This window comes from Cryptomeria japonica, chromosome 8 (genome assembly GCF_030272615.1).
Source record: "Cryptomeria japonica chromosome 8, Sugi_1.0, whole genome shotgun sequence".
NCBI lineage: Eukaryota > Viridiplantae > Streptophyta > Pinopsida > Cupressales > Cupressaceae > Cryptomeria > Cryptomeria japonica.
The window spans coordinates 5,776,031-5,795,031 of record NC_081412.1 but is presented as its reverse complement, the minus strand read 5'-3'; the positions used below and the strand labels follow the sequence as shown (position 1 = coordinate 5,795,031).

The 19,001-nt window shown below is 35.5% G+C and overlaps 1 protein-coding gene across 8 annotated transcripts in view; it reads left to right on the top strand.

Annotated features, from left to right (window-relative positions):
• Positions 1-19,001, top strand: part of LOC131074237 (tyrosine decarboxylase 2) — a 159,457-nt gene that overhangs the window by 36,096 nt on the left and 104,360 nt on the right. For all 8 annotated transcript variants that reach the window (XR_009113039.2, XR_009113038.2, XM_058010817.2 and 5 more), the window contains exons 6-8: positions 12,236-12,376; positions 12,876-12,935; positions 14,923-15,087. Coding sequence is in view for 6 of the 8 variants with exons in the window: in XM_058010817.2 (XP_057866800.1) it covers positions 12,236-12,376; positions 12,876-12,935; positions 14,923-15,087 (366 nt within the window). In the remaining 2 variants the exon portion in view is untranslated. The remainder of the gene's footprint in view (positions 1-12,235; positions 12,377-12,875; positions 12,936-14,922; positions 15,088-19,001) is intronic.

Sequence of the window (19,001 nt, the reverse complement as noted above, 5' to 3'; positions counted from 1 at the left end):
GGGAAGGGGAAGTGATTCTTCAACATCTAGCTTTACAATTGCTTGAGGGCAAGCAATTTCAGGAAGGGAGGACTGTAATGTGCCCTCTCCTCTAGCTACCTCTTGAAAGCAAGATTCATAATGTGTTCCATGTATCTTGTTTAAAAAATGCCCTTGGACAACATGTAGTGCCTTCACCAAAATTGCCTCTTTTGGATGAAGAGGGCACGTTGATATTGGTACCAACAGAGGTCTTGGATGTGCGTGAGAAGAGATTAAGGAATAGAGTTATTAGAGAGTACTTAGTGAGATGGAAGGACTTGCCTATTGAGGATGCTACTTGGGAAGGGGAAGTGATTCTTCAATGTAATGACCCCGATTTTAGCATGGAATTGTTTGAGGAGAAATAAGGGGGAAATTATTTAATTGAATATTATATAAGTTCTCTCATTATATTTATTAAAAATCACACGTGATGACTTTATATTTTATTAAATTAATAAAGTGACTAAAGTATAAAATTAAAATAATTAAAAAGTCACTCAATAAATAATATAGTGTACCTACCCTCTTCTAGAAGGTATCTCATGATGGTTTATGAAAAGGATAAATAGAAGAGGGTGATTGATGATCAGGTGGATTGGAGATTGATTGGATATGATGACATGACTGATGTGTTGCATTAGTTGAATCTCTGAGGACGGAAACCTTCAGCAGATTGAGGAAGGGCTGGACGAAACCCTAGCTTCTTCTTGCGAGTGGGAGATACTTGGTTTTCCACATTGTGCATAATGAGTTGATGGTGGTTGGGAAGGACAAACCAGTCCTTTCACTTGAGCTTATTGAGGTTTAATATCAGATTTGAGGTATTTGCATCAGACCTTCAGACTACCTCGATCTTACTCATTATTCATGGTAAACACATCTTTGTTGTGTTTGAAGACATCTAACTTGTCTAAGGAAAAAAGGGCGATCCATTTTGGAGTGATTAGGAAGTGATCTGAGTGTTTGCAGCAGGTAACCAGTCTGAAGTAGTTTTTCATCTTCCACGATTTTGCCCATTGGTCATAGAAGATGCATGCTTTCATGTGTTTGAGATCAGAGAACCTACCTAAGGAAGAGGACGATGTTCATTGAAGTATTTGGGAGGTGAATCGAATGAAGATTGCAGCTGGTAATCAGTTTGAAGCAAGTTATACATATCCCTCGATTTTGTTCATTTATCATCTTTGAGGCATTGAAATACATGAAGGAGGGCAGCGATTTCAACAAGAGGACAAGGCGTTGTTCTTGGTGATATTTGGAGAGAATTTGATGATAGAGTCGGCCATATTTCAGCGAGTGATTAGTACAGACCTGTGCTTTAATGAAACCCTTCGATTTAGGTTCTATCTTCATGAAATGGCATTAATACACATCAATGAGTATAGCGCCTCCCTCTAGGATTGAGGCCGACCAGTATAGGAAGTGGTTGGGGACACTTTGATGAAGATTTCATTGTCTTCTCAGACCTGTCAGTCACAGCAGCAGAGGCGACATGAGACAGGGTTCAATCTTGCACATTGGAGACACTTTGCTAGTGGATATTGCTTGATTCTTTATTGCTTCATTGGGCGATTTTTTCTAGGTGCATTTGGCATTAGAATCTCTATGTATTTATCAGTTATACACGTGTTGATGGCAGTTTTGTGTCTTCAGATACTCTGAAATTCCAATGTTAAATAGATAAGCTTTGGTATACTCCATTTGTCATTATAATGAGTCTAATGTTTTCAAATGAAAGCAGTAATAAAGTTGCATTCAGAATTCATGTGTCATTTAGATATGTGGTTGCAAGCCAACTGTTTGACTAAATGTCTATTGGCTGTAGTTGATCATGACACCCTATGGAAGTCATGATTTGGTATCAGAAGAGTTAGAATTGAAGTTATAGCACTGTGTATGCTAGTATGACATTGATGAGATCATTGGCAAACTTCTTGGGTGCTGTTATACAACATTAATTCTGATTAAAAACTAATATCAGCAGTTTGAGACCTTGAATGACAATTGTTTGACAATATTCCTTGGGCTGGATTACTTCAAGGGATATTACATTCAAAATCTAGCTTTACAGTTGCTTAAGGGCAAGCAATTCCGAGAAGGGAGGTCTGTAATGTTCCCTCTCCTCTAGTTGCCACTTAGGAGCATGGATTTGCCTGTTAGCCATCTCCTTAGGCAAATTCAGAGGTTAGGAGATGATTGGCTAACCAAGGGGATTTGTACTTAGTCATTTTCTTGGCCTTGGTGAGCTTGTATTATGTAAACTTTATAATATTTCATTATAAAGTTACTTTTTCTAAAATTAGTCATACTTTATAAGTAACTTTATAAAATGGGTTAATTAAAATGTCAATGATAAAATATAAAGTATTACCCCCTTGCACGCCTACCTAGGCATAAAGTGTTTATAAAAAAGTGGACCGAAATCAATGATGAAACATAACCCTCAAGTTGGGCGCCCAAGTTGAGAGAATATTCCTTTGGCATATTGGAGCCCTAAGTTGGGCGTTGGGTGAAGGAAAGTATAAAAGAAAGTGTATGGCCATCATTTTGGCATTCTATTGTTCATTTTTCATCTCTCCTTTGGGAAATTGCAGCTTTGAGATCAGATCAGCAGCATTCAGGTGTTGGAGGATGGGAACTCTTCAATTCCAAGCAATCTTGGACAAAACCCCAAGCCATATTTCAGAGGAATTCACTCAGAATTCTTATTTGGGCTTCAAATATCAGTCTTTATCAGCAAGTACAGACCTGCAACAGCAAGAGGATCAGTTATTGGAGGTAGTTGAAGGCAGCAATTATCATTTTCAAACCCCATATGGCCCTCCTAGGCTGGCCGTACCACTTCTAGAGCTGTTGGGGTGACAAATAAATAATGCAACAGTGTTTAGGGTTTGAATAAGTGTGGGAAATCATTATCAGGCATAGCAAACAACAAATAAGTGGATTAAATAGATTTCTATAGGCACTTGTGGAAGATATCAGCAAATTAGTGGGAGAATTAGGCAAATATCCAGAGATCTTGCCTAACAGCGTTTTGGGATTTGTGTCAGATATTCCTATTTCAGCAAATAAAGTTTAAGATAATTATAGTTGATAAGAATAAACCACATTGGAGCAGTTGATACTCTCTAGAAGCTCCTATATTGCATTATTCATCAATTTTAGTCAATAAAAGCACACTTCCAGATCAGCGCTGGACTCCTGGTATGCCCACTTGGTTCTGGATGTTATAAATTGTTCATTTCTATTCAGTCATTTATTCTTTTATATTTTGCTTTCAATTTTCATTCTGCATTGGCAATCTAAAGGCAAAAAACCACCAAAAAAACACAAAAACAACTAAAACTCACCAAAATCCAAACTCTTCATATTCGCTGGTCAAAGATTTCAATTCAAACCTAAACTCCAGCTTGGGCAGGATTCTAGTTCGACATTTTACAGTATATATATCATGTGTGTCCCTCCTTCATATCTTAAGACTACTGTTTCATTTAGCTTGTGACTGTTTTTTTTTATTCATCCAAAGTTGTGGGCTTGCATGTTTGATTAATGCCATCGATTTTAAGATAAACTAGGGTCTCCCCAACTATGATGCTTAAAGTATGTGAAGACCTAAGAGCCCTTAATGTTGTGTCGATTGAATAAACATATAAAGACTTCCTTAGGTCATAAAGACCAATGTAATGTCCCCATTTTCATGGTTCTCTCGTAGTGCAATTGGTGTTGGCTTTTGGGGGTTTACTAATGCACTAGTGAGTTCAGATCGATTAATGGAGTTAAACAACACCTTCCGGAGTGATTTCAGACAACTTGTCCGAGACAACTTGTCCGAGACTTTCTATTTTTAGCGGTGATATTTTTTAGCACTTACTATTTATAGTAAGTTTCAGTGAATCTCAGATTAGGCCACTTTGGTATTTGTACGCTATTTTTAGTAGTTGGGTGGGCCTCTATTTCCCCAGCAGTGAAATATGTCATTATTTTGATTTTTAGTTACTTAAGTCTATTATATTGTCACTTTATGACTTAAGCGATTTGTGCCCCTTGGCCGAGTTGCACAACATTGTTTTAAAAAGGGGGCCCTTTTATGTCCTTATGTGAGGCTTATTTACAAAGAAATGTTTTATCCCACATGGATTGGTAAAGAGAGTGGAGCCTCTTGAGAATGTTATAAAAGCAACTTAGTGGAGTTCATTTCTCAGGCTTGGTTTTATTATTTTCTCTCGAAGAATTTGGGAGCTTTGGCTTTCAACAGGTTTGAGGACGGAAACCCTTGAGGTTGGAGGCAGTGGATGGAAACCCATTGTTAGTTGGAGATATCATTCAGATATTTCACTTGTGTTTCACAATTTTGAAAATGAAGGTACTTCTGTTGTAAGTCTAGATGTTCAGATTGGTGCTTGCCCTAAAGTAAATCCGATTGCATCATTCCACTATTCATTTCAGAGTTCGAATTGAAGAGGTTGAAGATTATATTTGTGACTAAACTGCTGTGAATCGAACTACCTATGCTGGAAATGTTGGTATATCTGTTTGGGTGAGTTTATGGGTGATGTACAAGTTTATGAATGCCCAGGACAGAGCCTAACCAGTCTGGAAATTAGCTGCAGCAAGCCGTACATGTCTGAAAAACATCTATAGCAGGGCCGTATAGATCTGAAAGTGTTAAGTGGGGGGTTGTACAAGACTGCAACCATCTTGGGAGTGCCGTACATGCTTGGAAGGTGCTGTACATCGTCTGGAGGCCTCCTTGGGTGAGACGTCAAGGGTTTTGAAGGGACAATATTGTTGTTGATGCACTTAGAGCTAGACATCTTGACTGGAGCAGCGATACGTGGTATGCCATTTCATTGTAATTAATTGAATAAGTATAGAAGATTTGTTGTTAAAGTCTAAGAAAGGTATTTGTTGATGTAAGACTGAGATCCTTCATTCTTAGTATTGTAGCTCAATTGGTTTGTCTGAAACTACTTATAAACACAATAAGATTGAAGTGAAGCTAAGATTAAGGGAAGCCATTGTCATTTACAGATTTGTCCTGAGATTCTTTAGAACATTATTATATCATTTTTGAGTTGAATGATTTTTCTCAATAAGTATATGTTGTTTTCTATATCTGTGTTGTGATCTTTATGATTGGAAAAATCAATATCAATTAAACACTAAATTCAGAAAATCAAATTTCAAGATGAATACAAGTGTTTGACAAAATGTCAAACAACCCAAACTGAAAAATTAAGGGCAAAAAGGACAGGGGCTCTTACAACCAATGAAACACAAAACGAAAATACTGAGAGGGGGGGTGAATCAGTATCTCAATATCTTTATGCAAATTTAAAAAAATTTAACACATAACAAATTGAGAAGACACAAGAATTATCTCGTGGAAAACCCTTTTGGGTAGAAAACCACGTCACAGTTAAACCTCATTAAAATAAATGGGCTCCAACTCTTAGATGAGCACCTAGTCACGACTTAAGACGCTCCAACCTCAAACTAAGAATCAACACAGTAAGGATCACTTTTAGATTTTTATGAGAAATTACAACTGAGAGCTCATTGTTTTATGCAGCAGTGCATAAAACACTCAACACAGCAACATACTCTTCTTTTGGTAAATTTTATATTGAATGAAATTTTGACTGCACAAAGAATAAATTTCATAAAATCTGTAACCGCTCTGAAAATTTCAACTCTGCTATCACAATGACTCTGATTTTCATTCTTATCAACACTTTTTCATACAATTTCCTCCAAAGCGAAACTCATCATATCAATGTCATTTTGAAAAGAAGTTGTCATAACAATTACGGTGAATAGAGGCACATTATCTGCCTCCAAATTTTATCAGCAATAGTCATCACAGATTGAAATGATTGTACCGCAGATAATCTATCTGAAACTTTATTCTTACACCTTTCTCACCACTGCTCGATATATATGTCCTTTATAGTAATAGCCGCAATACTCTTTCTGATCAGTAAAGCATATCTAGCATTGGCCTTCAATAGAAGATTTTTCATACACACTTTGAACACCCTGTTAATCAGAATCATGCATTTCCCTTTTTACACATTCACTCATTAAAACAAAAACTGTGAAGAATCAACTCGCTAAAAAACATTTTCTAAATCTGTTCCTCATACTCCTCAATACAACACATCCTATTACAAAAAAAATGTATCCACACACAGATCAATCACACAGAATCTTTCAGAAGTCATTATTATTACTTCCATAAAAAACAAAAACTCATATAAGATAAGCACCCAGCTAAATACAATATTCAAGAACACGCCAGCATACTCTTTCACAGAAAACGCCTCTGATACTGACAAGAATCCGTTGCAACTTAGCTGAACATGAAATATGAAGAGTCACCTGAAGATTTAAGAAGAAAACGCCTCAAGAAGAACGGCATACAGACATGAAAAAAACGTACTTCTGAAAAGATCGAGAAGAGTAATGAAACAATTCAAGACAACTCATCGTTTCCAGAAGTCAGAAAAAACAACCCAAAAGAAACCTTTAGACTGACATGAAAATGCCTTCCAGCATAGAGACAAACTGAAGAAATAGCCACACTTAGCAGGAAAGAAGAATAAGATAGATTGAAATACGTGGCTAAAAGCATGACCAACACTTGGCAAATGAGTCCATCCCAACCAACAACTTCGTAACCACATGGTACACGTGAAACTTCAAACTGAACGCTAGAATTGAAAATGAAAGACATCAATGACAAAAACACAACAATCTCCCCCTTTTTGACATTGATGGCAATCCACCTAAAATAAATCGAAACCACTGAACAACAATGCTTCCCCTGTTACACTACTCCCCCTTTTGACATCAATGACTGAACCAAAAGTATAAGACTGAAAACAACTAAGAAATCTATTCCAGGGCATAAAATAGAACCATACAAACTCCCCTTGAATGCAATCCATAAATTAGTGGTTGAGTGAAGTCATTCCAAGCTTTAGTCTTAAATATTCAAATGCCTCTTTAGCAAGCGGCTTGGTAAAAATATCAGCTACCTGTTCTTTAGAACACACATATTCGAGCTTAACAATCTGATTAGCAACTTGTTCTTGCAAATAATATTTAATGGGAATATGCTTAGTACGAGAGTGCAAAATTGGATTTTTCAAAATATCAATAGCACTCGTATTGTCACATAAAATAGAAATTGGTTCAACATACTCAACCTTAAAGTCCTGCAACATGTGTTTCATCCAAATAACTTGAGTACAACATGATACAACTGCAATATACTTTGCTTCAGCTGTAGATAATAAGATAGAAGCCTGCTTTTTGCTAAGCCAAGAAACAAGGCAGCCACCAACATAGAAAGCACCTCCACTCGTGCTTTTTCTATCATCTATTGAGCCTCCCCAATCTGCATCAGTGTAGGATGTTAGTGTAAAATTTTGACATTTAGGCTACCATAAACCAAAATTCATTGTACCCTTAAGATATTTAAAGATTCTTTTCACTGCTTGCACATGAGTGTCTTTAGGTGTGGTTTGAAATCTTGCAACATACCCAACTGCCTGCATAATGTCAGGTCTAGTAGCTGTAACATACGGTAAACTACCTACCATAGACCTGTAATAAGTTTGATTAACATTACGAGGTTCATCATCTTTACTAAGTTTACACCATGTTATCATAGGAGTACCGATAGGATTACTATCTTCCATTCTGAATCTTTTTAACATCTCTCTTATATACTTTGTTTGAGAGATAAAAATACTTTTTGATGACTGCTGAATTTGAAGACCCAGAAAGTAAGACAACTCACCCAACATAGACATTTCAAATTACCGCTTCATGTTTGCAGCGAACTCTTTTTTCATGTCTACACAATCACTGCCAAATATTAGATCATCTAAATAAACAACAACAACTGAAATGCTGTTACCTTCTTCCTTCACATAAAGATTGCTGTCCACTACTCCTTTTTTGAAGCCTTGTTGCTGCAAGTACTTATCTAATCTGTCATACCAAGCTTGTGGAGCTTGTTTAAGGCCATACATTGCCTTTTTTAGCTTACAAACATAATCAAGTTTGTTAGTCAAAATAAAACCATCAGGCTGTTCAATATAAACTTCTTCACTCAAATGTCCATTAAGAAAAACAGATTTGACATCCATTTGAAACACTTTAAACTCTTTATAAGAAGCAAAAGCAAGAAAATGTCTAATAGCTTCAAGACGTGCTACATGAGCAAAGGTTTCATCATAATCTACACCTTCTACCTGTGCATACCCTTTACATACCAAACGTGCTTTATTCCTTACTACTTGACCTTTCCCATTCAGTTTGTTTCTATAGACCCATTTTGTGCCTAAGACATTCCTATCTTTGGGTCTTGGCACAAGTTCTTATGTGTCATTCTTTTGAATTTGCTCAAGTTCTTTCATAGCAGCTATCCAATATTTATCTTCAGCTACTTCTTCAAAACATTTAGGTTCAGCCATAGATAACAAAGAAACATCATCATCTTCAAGATAATTAACATTCCTTCTAGTAGCTCTTGTTCTAGTTTCAGGCAGCATCTGATCAACAGGATAATTTCTTTGTACAAATTTAGGAGTCTTAGAAATAGTTTTACCAAGATCTTTTTCTGATTCATTATCAGGATGAGTATCTGCTGTTCCAAACTGTAAATTGGAAGGAGAGACATTTGTTTTACTTGATTGAGCTTTCTTTTGGACTACTTGGTGCATTGCTACTTGCTGTCCCAGCTTGTGAGTGTGAAGATGAAGAATGAACAACACCTCCTGTTTCCTCATTTTGAACATTGCTATCACCATTTCCATTCTTACCACTAGTGTTAGTAAGCTCATGAACTTTGACATTAATGCTTTCAACAATTTTATGCAGCCTCTTATTGAAACACCTATAAGCTTTTCTTTTAGATGAGCAGCCCAAAAGATACCTTCATCTGATCTAGGATCAAATTTATTTAGATTATCATCATCTCTTTTTATAAAATAGTGTCTACCAAATTTTTTAAAGTAACTTAGAGTTACTAGTTTACCTTTCCAGAGTTCATAAGGAGTTTTGTTGTATTTTGCTCTCAACAAACTTTTGTTTTGAATATACACAGTTGTATGAACAACTTCTCTCCAAAAAACATTGCTAACCTTGGCCTGATTCATCATGCTTCAGGCCATTTCTTGAACTGTTTTGTTCTTTCTTTCCACAACACCATTTTGTTGAGGTGTTCTAGATGCTGAAACCTGTCTTTAAATTCCATTCTTTTCATAGAAATTGACAAACTCATTAGAAGTGAATTCATCACCATTATCAAAATGTAAGCACTTTATTTTTAAATCCTTTTCATTCTCCACTAAAACCTTAAAAGCTTTAAATTTTTCTTTCAAAAAAGTAACCCATGTCATGCAAGAATAATCATTTATTAACAGCATAAAACATTTTTCACATTGTAAACTTGCTGTCCTAGTTGGTCCACATAAGTCTGTATGGACTAACTTAAGTGGTTTAGTGCTGGATAAGTCTTTGGATTTAAAACTGGATCTAGTTTGCTTACCCATCTGAGAGCCTTTGCAAACAATATCTGCTGGTTTTCCAAGTTTCGGCAAGTCTCTAACAGCTTCTTTCTTGCTGATTTGAACTAGATTATCAAAACTCATATGCCCAAGTCTTCTGTTCAACAACCATGTTTCATCTAGCTGACTCAAACAACACTTTTCATCATTAGAATACAAATTATTTGCTACACTAGTTGCATTAGCAATATGCTTCCCACTATGCTTTCCACTTTTATTAATAACACAACAGTTTGAATTAAAATCAAGATCATACCCTTGATCACATAACTGACTGACACTCAACAAATTGTAGGCACCAACCTACTAGAGACACACAAGATTTACATGGAAACCTATACGGGAGAAAACCATTGCAAAATATTGCTTATATAAAACTCTTACAAATTTTGTAGGCACCAACCTACTAGAGAGATCAATCCCCACAATTTGTAGGCTCCATCACCACAGCTAAGCACCAAATTAGCAAAAGGCACTTATCCCTCTGAATAAGAGGTACCAACCTCTAACACATCAGTATCTTTGTTTTCTTGATAGTTCTCCTTCACCAATCTGCTGTATTTCTGCTCACAAATCTGCTTTACTTCTGATCACGAATCAGCTATACTTCTGCTCACCAATCTGCTATAAATAATCTTCAATTATTTCCTTCACACACTCCTCAAAGTAATTTTCTGCTCTTTGAAATAATTTTCTACTCCTCAAATCTGCTGTTGCTCTATGATATAACTTGTATTTTTCATCCACATCTTCACTATCTCCATCAATCTCTATCTATTCCTTCATCAAGAGAGGCGACTTCATGAAAGGACATTTTTTTTGACAAAGGAAGGTAAATTTTTATTTTATATGCAACTCTTTATTACAACTTTAGTGGAACAACTTTGTCAATATATGGGAATGCTTACATAAGGGGGTTGGCCCCATAATAAAAAAAATAAAAAAATACAATTTAACCTTTTTATAAGGGCACCAAATTGGGTCGGCCAGCAGATAATTTCTAAATGAAATATAATGGAAAACTCATAGTTGTCCATGATAAAATGTTCTTCTAGGGTTGGCCATCCATCATGGCAAATAATTATTTGCTTCCAGCGATTAATCATAGTCTTCTTTAATGAAAGTTGGCCAGCATAGAGGTAAAACCATCCATCAAAAAGATTAATGGAATAGTGGCCTTTGGCCTTCGATGTGCTTCAGCAACACGATCGATTTTCCTTTTAGCCTTTCCTTTGACATCAATAACAAATTCTAACACTTCCATGGCATCCATACCCCAAAGGTAGGCATAATAGTTCCTTGATGGGCATCTGTACCCTAGGGGTGGATGTGTAATCCTTGCATTTCCAAAATCATAACCGACCCCGACATGTAGGGTAGGCTTCTTCCAAACAAAGCGTTCCCAACAAGGCTTGAAGCCACTAAGCAATAAAAGGGAATTCACCATAATCAACTCCAAAACCAAGCTAAACGACGAGTATTTGCAACACTAAATCCTCTTCACAGCAGCAAATAATTGAAGCGTTCCAAGCACAGAAGAAAAGAAGCAGTGTTCTCCATACGACAAGGGTTTCAATTCCCACCAAAGAAAAAATAAAATTCAAGTAAAAATCCACTCAAATCTACTCAAACCAGTCACTGTAAGGTCCTGAAATTTCAACAATACAAGCATGAAAATAATTCCTTGTTTTTCAATAATTGCATAAGGCTAAAATAGCAATATACAAGGGGATTTTAAGCCAAATAGAGCATCCATCAATGCTACGAGGAACTGGCATAAAGGCTGCAACATAAAACTTTCAAAACAGTAAAGTAAACCTAATCAAATCCATCAATATAAGGTTTCTTAGGGCTCAAAGAAAGGCATTATGAAAAGTTAAAAAACTCCATTAATGGAGTCTACAAACACATTTTTCATAAAATCTGTAATGTGCTCATTTGTAAACCCTATTCTTATTTTTGCATAAGAAGATAAAAATGTTTTACTAAAGGCACCATAATTTAATAGCAACATATAAAATAATAATAACTAATATAGTGTTCCATAAATGGATGCTATAACCCTAGTACACTTGGTGATGATTTCCCATTCTCTTGAGCTTTTAACCATACGAACAACCTCCTAAAGCTTGCCCTTGAAATGATCACTCCGTGAAATCAGGTGCTGAAGCTCTGTTTATAAGACCTAACTTACACTATGTAAGTTGACTATGACAAAGACATAATTTTGGCACAAACAGTAAGATATTCCTGTCTACAGCTGTTATAGGCTAAATTTACTGTTTTTTAATTTGTAGAAAGGTGCTCTTGCTTTCTCTTATTCTCTTTTACATTATACTTCTTGCTGTTACTTGGGCGAGTTTAAATTAAATTGAATCAAATGTGAAGATAAAACTAAATAGTAGATAGTGAATGTCTGAATTATTTGTGCCCATCTACGTGTTTTTTAAGTCACTTCTGGTGTTTTGAATTTATCTGACCACTTTAGAAAGGTTTTTGATCTTCTCTATTATATTGCAGTAAAATTTCTATTTAGCATCTAGACAAACTTATTTTTTGTAAGAGACAAATACAATCATGAATCTGATTTTCTACTTCAAATTTTCATGGTCTTTTGAGTTGCATTGCAGATTGCAGGAATACATCAAAAAAATGTTAGAGTGTTATCAACTGATTCTTCTACTCATTATGCTCTGTCTCTTGAAATTGCTCGCAAATACATAGTAGCAGACATATGTGATGGTTTGCATCCACTTTTTTTATGTGCAACGGTATGTAACATGCACGGTCTTTTATGTGAGGATTTATTCTCAGTTTTCTGCTTCCACTAGTCCACTCTGAAAAATTTATGTCCATTAGATTAGCATGATGGGTGAAGTGCACATTTCCTTATTGCTTAATGTTCAAACAATATAGGGAAACCTTATGCAATCCGCAATGCTAAGAAATACAGCTTCTAGAACAATTGTGGATTAATTCTCTTAAGAATCGAATTTTCAAACCACATATTGTTAAGAATCAATGTCTCAGACCACACATTGTGGTTCAGGAGGAATAACAAACCACAATGTGTGGCTAGACACTTTGATTTTTGAAAATTTTATGAGGAATTTGTTGTGGATACTGTGTATAGGGCTTCTTGAAGCATGAGTTACATCATTTCCATTTTTTTCTTTATTAACTTAATTTTTTGGGATATCAACCATTACTTGTTTCTCTAATGGTCTATGCGAAGTCAATTTATAGACAATGGGCTGTTTAATATTTCAGATTGGGACAACATCAACAACAGCGGTGGATCCTTTGTATGAACTTGCAAAACTAGCAAGGGTAATTTCCTTCTATCAATAAACACAAACTATGATGCTATAAAACCAAAAATAATTTTGCATATGCAATAACGTTGGTATTGGCAGTGTGATGGTTTAAATGTGGTGGTGTTGTTCTGGCCACCAAGGTTCAAACCCTGTTTGGGTGTCATTGTTGATTGTTTATGTTGGGGATGAGGTCCCTTGTTTGTGACCTCACTGATACATAGCTTTGGGTCAAAAGTATTTACCTCTTTTTAAAAAATGTGTACAATAAATCTATGCAACATTAATATTCTTTTTTATATAAATATTAGAATAGATCGAAAATTACTTTCTTCATTGTTTACATTTGGAAAAACATGTCATTGCATCGCCACACATAGTCATACAATTAAAACTTGGTAAATGCATTGCCAAGTTTTATCAGTAAAAATCAACATTGCATTTGCGTAAAACTTGAGAGAGAGTCCTCATTACACCGCTCAGCCTACCATGGCACAATATTTTGTATTTTGTGTACCTACAGCTATAATAGAGGTTCCTTACACACATTCAACGCCTCCTTGTTGCCCCCAACTTCCTGTCATCCTACATGTATCTATATAGAAGCATATTTTTCTCCATCCTTGCTCTTAGGTTTCAGTTTGGATTTCTTTTTCTTTAAGGCTTTAACCACTAAATGAGTTTTTCCTTCAATCGGGAGATTGTCTAAATTTCTGTTTTTGGTTATCTGATTCCTGTACACAGCTTCTAAATCCACTTGATTATTGATAGTCTTATGCAGATCAAAAACATAATAAGCCAAGCCAGCTGACCCCTGCAATATCTGCAGGCTCTACCTGCCCCAGCTTGACTTGGATTACCCTATGGTGTTCCATCAAAATTTATTTTCAACACAGTATTTGGTGGAGGTTCTGGTTGCCCATTTCATATTTTCTTTGGGTTGCTTATGATGTTTTTTCTGAACCAAAGCATTATTCTTGGTTATAATAATGCTCGTGCTTTCCTCCTTAGATATAATGAGCTTTCTTTGCCAAAAGAGAGTAAATTGTCTCTATCTAAATGCTCCAGGGGAGGACCAAATACCCTTGAGTTTAGGCAAAGTTATTTTCAGGTCCCAAATTACCTAGGTTGCCAATACGATGCCTTTGTTGGACAAGGGGAAATTCTCTCTCTCTCTCTCTCTCTCTCTCACTATATATATAAAGATGCCTTTGTTGGACAAGGGGAAATTTTCTCTCTCTCTCTCTCTCTATATATATATATATATTCTAATGATGACATATTGTTACATCAACACTATTAGAATGGATGTATAATAAGACAAAAGTATACTCATATTAGATCAATGCCTATCTAAACATAGTGATCTTTTCTAAAGATTGACACTGCTAGAATGGTAGGGCTCATGGACAGTGGACCTAGACAAAGCTGCCCACACCTTAATAGTTCAATTTAAAGGAAATTGAGTACTAGTTTTAAATATTTGATAGTATTTATCACATATTACCTCAAAAACGTTTAAAACATTAAAATTTTGTTCCTTGTTTTTTAAAATAGTGCCTGGTAAACTTTTTAACTGATTGGTGACACTGGCACGACATGCCCTTTGGCCCTAGGTGAAAGGCTTTTGACCCGGAGCTATGAACGGGTGAGGTCACAAACAAGGGACCTCATCGCTATTTATCCAAGCTGAGGCTCAAACCCATGAGCACATTGGATGAGAAAAGGCACAAGCGTGCAATAACAAAAGCCCAGTGGGAGTTTGAACCTTGGTGGCCATAACAACATCATCACCACTTAACCAACACACTATGGGAAGAACCTCCATTAAAATTTTGTTCCTTTATAATGAATTCTTTTAAAAAAAATAATTTAGTTGAGATGTCTAATTCTAAATTTTTTGACATATAAATTAAGGTATAGGGACACGTCTTTCCATTTTTCCTTTGATAGTGTTTTGATATTCTATCATAATTTATTCTTTTGATTTTTTTTTGTGATAGGAACATGACATATGGCTCCATGTTGATGCTGCTTATGCTGGCAGTGCTTGTATATGTCCTGAATATCAACATTATCTTGATGGGTTGGAGGATGCAGACTCTTTCAATATGAATCCCCATAAATGGCTTCTTACCAATTTTGATTGCTCGGCTCTCTGGGTTAAGGTAATGGTTATTAATTTTCATGTATTCCGGAGTAACTTGTAGGATTTAAAGTGTCATAAAGTTTCATAACTTAGTAACTTAAAAATATAGGATTTTTTTTCTAAAGTTCTTTTCTCAACTATTATATCACTTCTCTTAACTGATATTTTGAAGACTTTTTATAAGCATTAAGATCGCTATAAAGACTTGTTCCTTCTATTTCATTTTTGGACCTTTGCTAATCTTTGTTGCAATCATGCACATAACTAACAAAAAACAACAAAAAAACATTTATAGATGAGGATACATTGGGGCTAAGAATTTGAGCTAAAAAGAGGGTATTTTCTTTTGCATATAATTCTATGAAGAATCCTCGTCAATGTTTTTCTTTGGAATGTTTGAAAAATGTGGGGCTTTAGTCCCAAAAAGCTGTTTGACACATCATCAACTCTTGGTAGGGTAATCTAACTAAGAAAACTATGTTACATGGGGATGGATTCCTTGAAAAAATCCTGCCATTCACTGAATTTTTTGTGGTTGTGGAGATAGGTAGGAAACATCCTTCGAGCCATCACCTAAATGAAAAAAACTCAGAAATGTATCTGGTATGGCAGAAAATACTAAGGGATGGCATGGGATGGCTAGATGTACCTCAACCATCCTAGGGACAACCACCATCTCCTATGGCACAACACTCTTAAAAATTAAGTTGCCAAATCGGTTATGGGTAGGAGTATGGGTATCTGGGTACGATACATTGGTATATTAGATTTCTTTAGATAGCCGAATACTTTTTAGGTACATCCATACCAAAAAATTAATATACTGTGTAAATATTATTATTATATAAATTTAGACTACATATTCATATTTATAATTATATTTTATTATTTAATAATATTGTATATATATTATATTGTAATTTAATCATACAAAATTACAAATAAAATATTAGAAATAAATTTAAAATTATATAATATACTTAATTTCAGCAAATTATATATATTCAGATATATAATTATATTGTAATTTAATAATATGTATAAATAGTAATATACTCAATACTATATATATCAATATTAAATAATAAATTATCTTTTCAATAAATAATAATATATCAATACTATGTGTTGAGTTTGAATGCAAACTTAGATTTTTAATGATTTATCTATTTGTAATGTCCTCTCCCTAAGCCTTGCCACTTTGGTAACCGTTAGCCTATTCCTTGGGTTCCAGTAGGCTAATGTGGTTGGTAAGGGCACTCCATAGTTTTTGGAGCTGTTGCAGTTTATTATTTTGGCATTTCTTTTTGTGGCATTGAGCTTTGTGACAATAAGATTTGTGGTGATGCTTTCAAAACTGTTTTTCGGACCCCTAGTTTGTGCTCCGCACTTTCTGGAGCCCATGGCTATTTCTAGAAAGTCACTGTATCAACACCGATATCTTCCCTTGGCATCAATTTCATCTTGGAACACCCAGTTTCGGTATTTGATGCTTCAGTGATGCTTTCCGTAAGTCAGGTGGATTAATTTAAATAAATGCTTAAGCTATAATATTGTTTAATTGTATGTTATGCTTAAGTGTTCGTTTGAAAATTAAACTAACTTAGTCCCTTAGTAAAGTTTACGCCCAAGTTGAGAAAGGAAATATTTTAATAAAATTAAACATTATTCTCCAAAAAGGGGCGTTGGGTTTTGAAGGATTATATAAGGGTCATTTTGGAGCTCATTTTCATATGTTGAGGATTTGTGATAACAAGATGATGTTGGATTTTCTCTAAGAAACATCTGGAAAAGTTAAAACCCTCTTGAAGAATATCATCCACAGTGAAAGATCTTCCCTGGTCGATTTGTTGATAGATTCATTCAGAGTCTATGCTGGCTTCATTTTTGGTGGTTAATTTGAAGCTTTAGATTTGGGTTTTCAGAGAAAATGAGGAGCTTTATGGTTTTTTGATAGCAGATTGGAGTCATGTTTTTGGGTGATTCTTGTAGGATCGATAGCATTATTTTGATTAGTTTTTTGATGTGTTTCCATTGCACATCAGGTTTGGTCATACTGTAGACTAGGGTAGGCCCTACATCCTCTTTTTGGACGCCTTAGTTGAGGATTTATGCTGATGTTTCTGGGTGCTTTTCCAATCAATTTATCATTGTTGGGCGACCAAATTTGAGCTCTTATTTAGGGTTTTTCAGCATATTTTGATTTTTCTAAAGTGGTCGACCTTACCTTGCAGGCTGTACATTTGATATGATCTGGTGTGGGTTTTGGGTAGATTTATGAATAGTGGAAGGCACCCAACATTTGGAGATCCATTTCCATTATTTTCATGTTGAACTTTGGTGTTTGGAGGGATAAATGAAGGGTTTATGCTGATCACCCCTGCTTCTTTCTAGTGTCTGGCTGGTTGGGCATGACTGAAATCTGATTTGCAGACTTGTATGTCTGATTTGAGAACGTTGGAGTGGTGATTAATCATGTTTCTTGATGCTTAGTCCTTCACAACAGTTTACTAGTGCTTGTTTTAGTTTTGGAGGCACTCAAAAGCTTCATTCCAGTACTGTCCGGACTTCAAACAGTAGGTTCCTTGCACTACATCAGACCCATCCCTTTCCAGGTTAAGGTTTCAGACCTTTGGTGTATCTTGTTGACTTCTTTGGTATTTTAAGTTGTGTTAATGGAAAATATGTATAATATTAATGAGGTACCAATTTAATGTGTATTCGTTGAGAAATTTGTGTTAGGTACAGTTTGCAATTATATGTATGTTGAACAATGTTTTATTAGATAGCAGTTCAATAATTCGTGCATGCTCATCTTGTTGAGTTTCTTGTCAAAGAATTTCAAAATAAATACAGGGTGTATGTTATAGTTGTATCAGACTGCAAAACTTTTTTCCAGTGTGTTGGGTATGACTAACATGTCGTATATAATACAGTGTACTAATAAATGTTATAGTGAGGAGCACACATGAGCTTTATGCCTCGACAAGGCACATGTGGTCATTTTTGGTTGATCTTGTCCTGATTATATGTAGTAAGGTCTTATTAGACCATTTTAGGTTGGTAGGAGTCTAGTTTGGGTCATTAAGTATTAATGTTGCAAAAATTGTCAAGCAACTTTTCTTGCTAATGTTGTCATAAAAGCACAAAATGTGGATTTGTTAACTTCTAATTCAACAAGTGGTTGGCAACCATTGGGAGAGGTTGGCAAAAATATAAAAACCTTGTTCCATCGACCACAACAGTTGGTTGGATGATTTTGAAAGGTTGAAGCAATAAAAACATCTCAATTTTCTGCAATTTCTAACGTTTTTTGCTGCTCTATTGGTTGGTATGGCCCTGTATGGATTTATGGTGGCCTGAGACTGATTGAGAATGTTATGGCCTTGAATCTACTTTCTTTTGCAACAAGTTTCATTCATTTTCATTAAGTATTAATGGAGAACCGTTTATTTCTTTGAAAACTGCCTGTAACCCTTGTTAGGGCAAACAATGAGAGAGAAAAATGCTTTTCTCTCCATTCCACCGGTGAAATACCTTGTAACTTGGTGGAATCGTTTGCAGAAAGGTATTCTTTGATATGACAAACTTGCAGAGGTTGGCGTGTATGACTGCACGTGTGGGAGAACACTGAGGGTGTGATATCTCAATGTATTGGACCTAGAACCCTAGTGACTTGGAGCAATTGGCCTTAGATTGTTGGAAGAGGATCTTTGGAGGCAAGGAGGGTTGTAGGAGACCATATAGAACATGTCTGACATGTTGGAACAGGAGCTGGGCTCATTGAAGCCCTGTACCCTATTTGGAGTATGCACATAAGCCTAATTAGGCCTAGTGAAGAGATAGGATAGTCAATTTTTGAACCCTTCATTCCAAAGAAACCCCTATCCATTTCAAGATATGTTGTCAAACGGCCAAATGGGTATCCAAAAA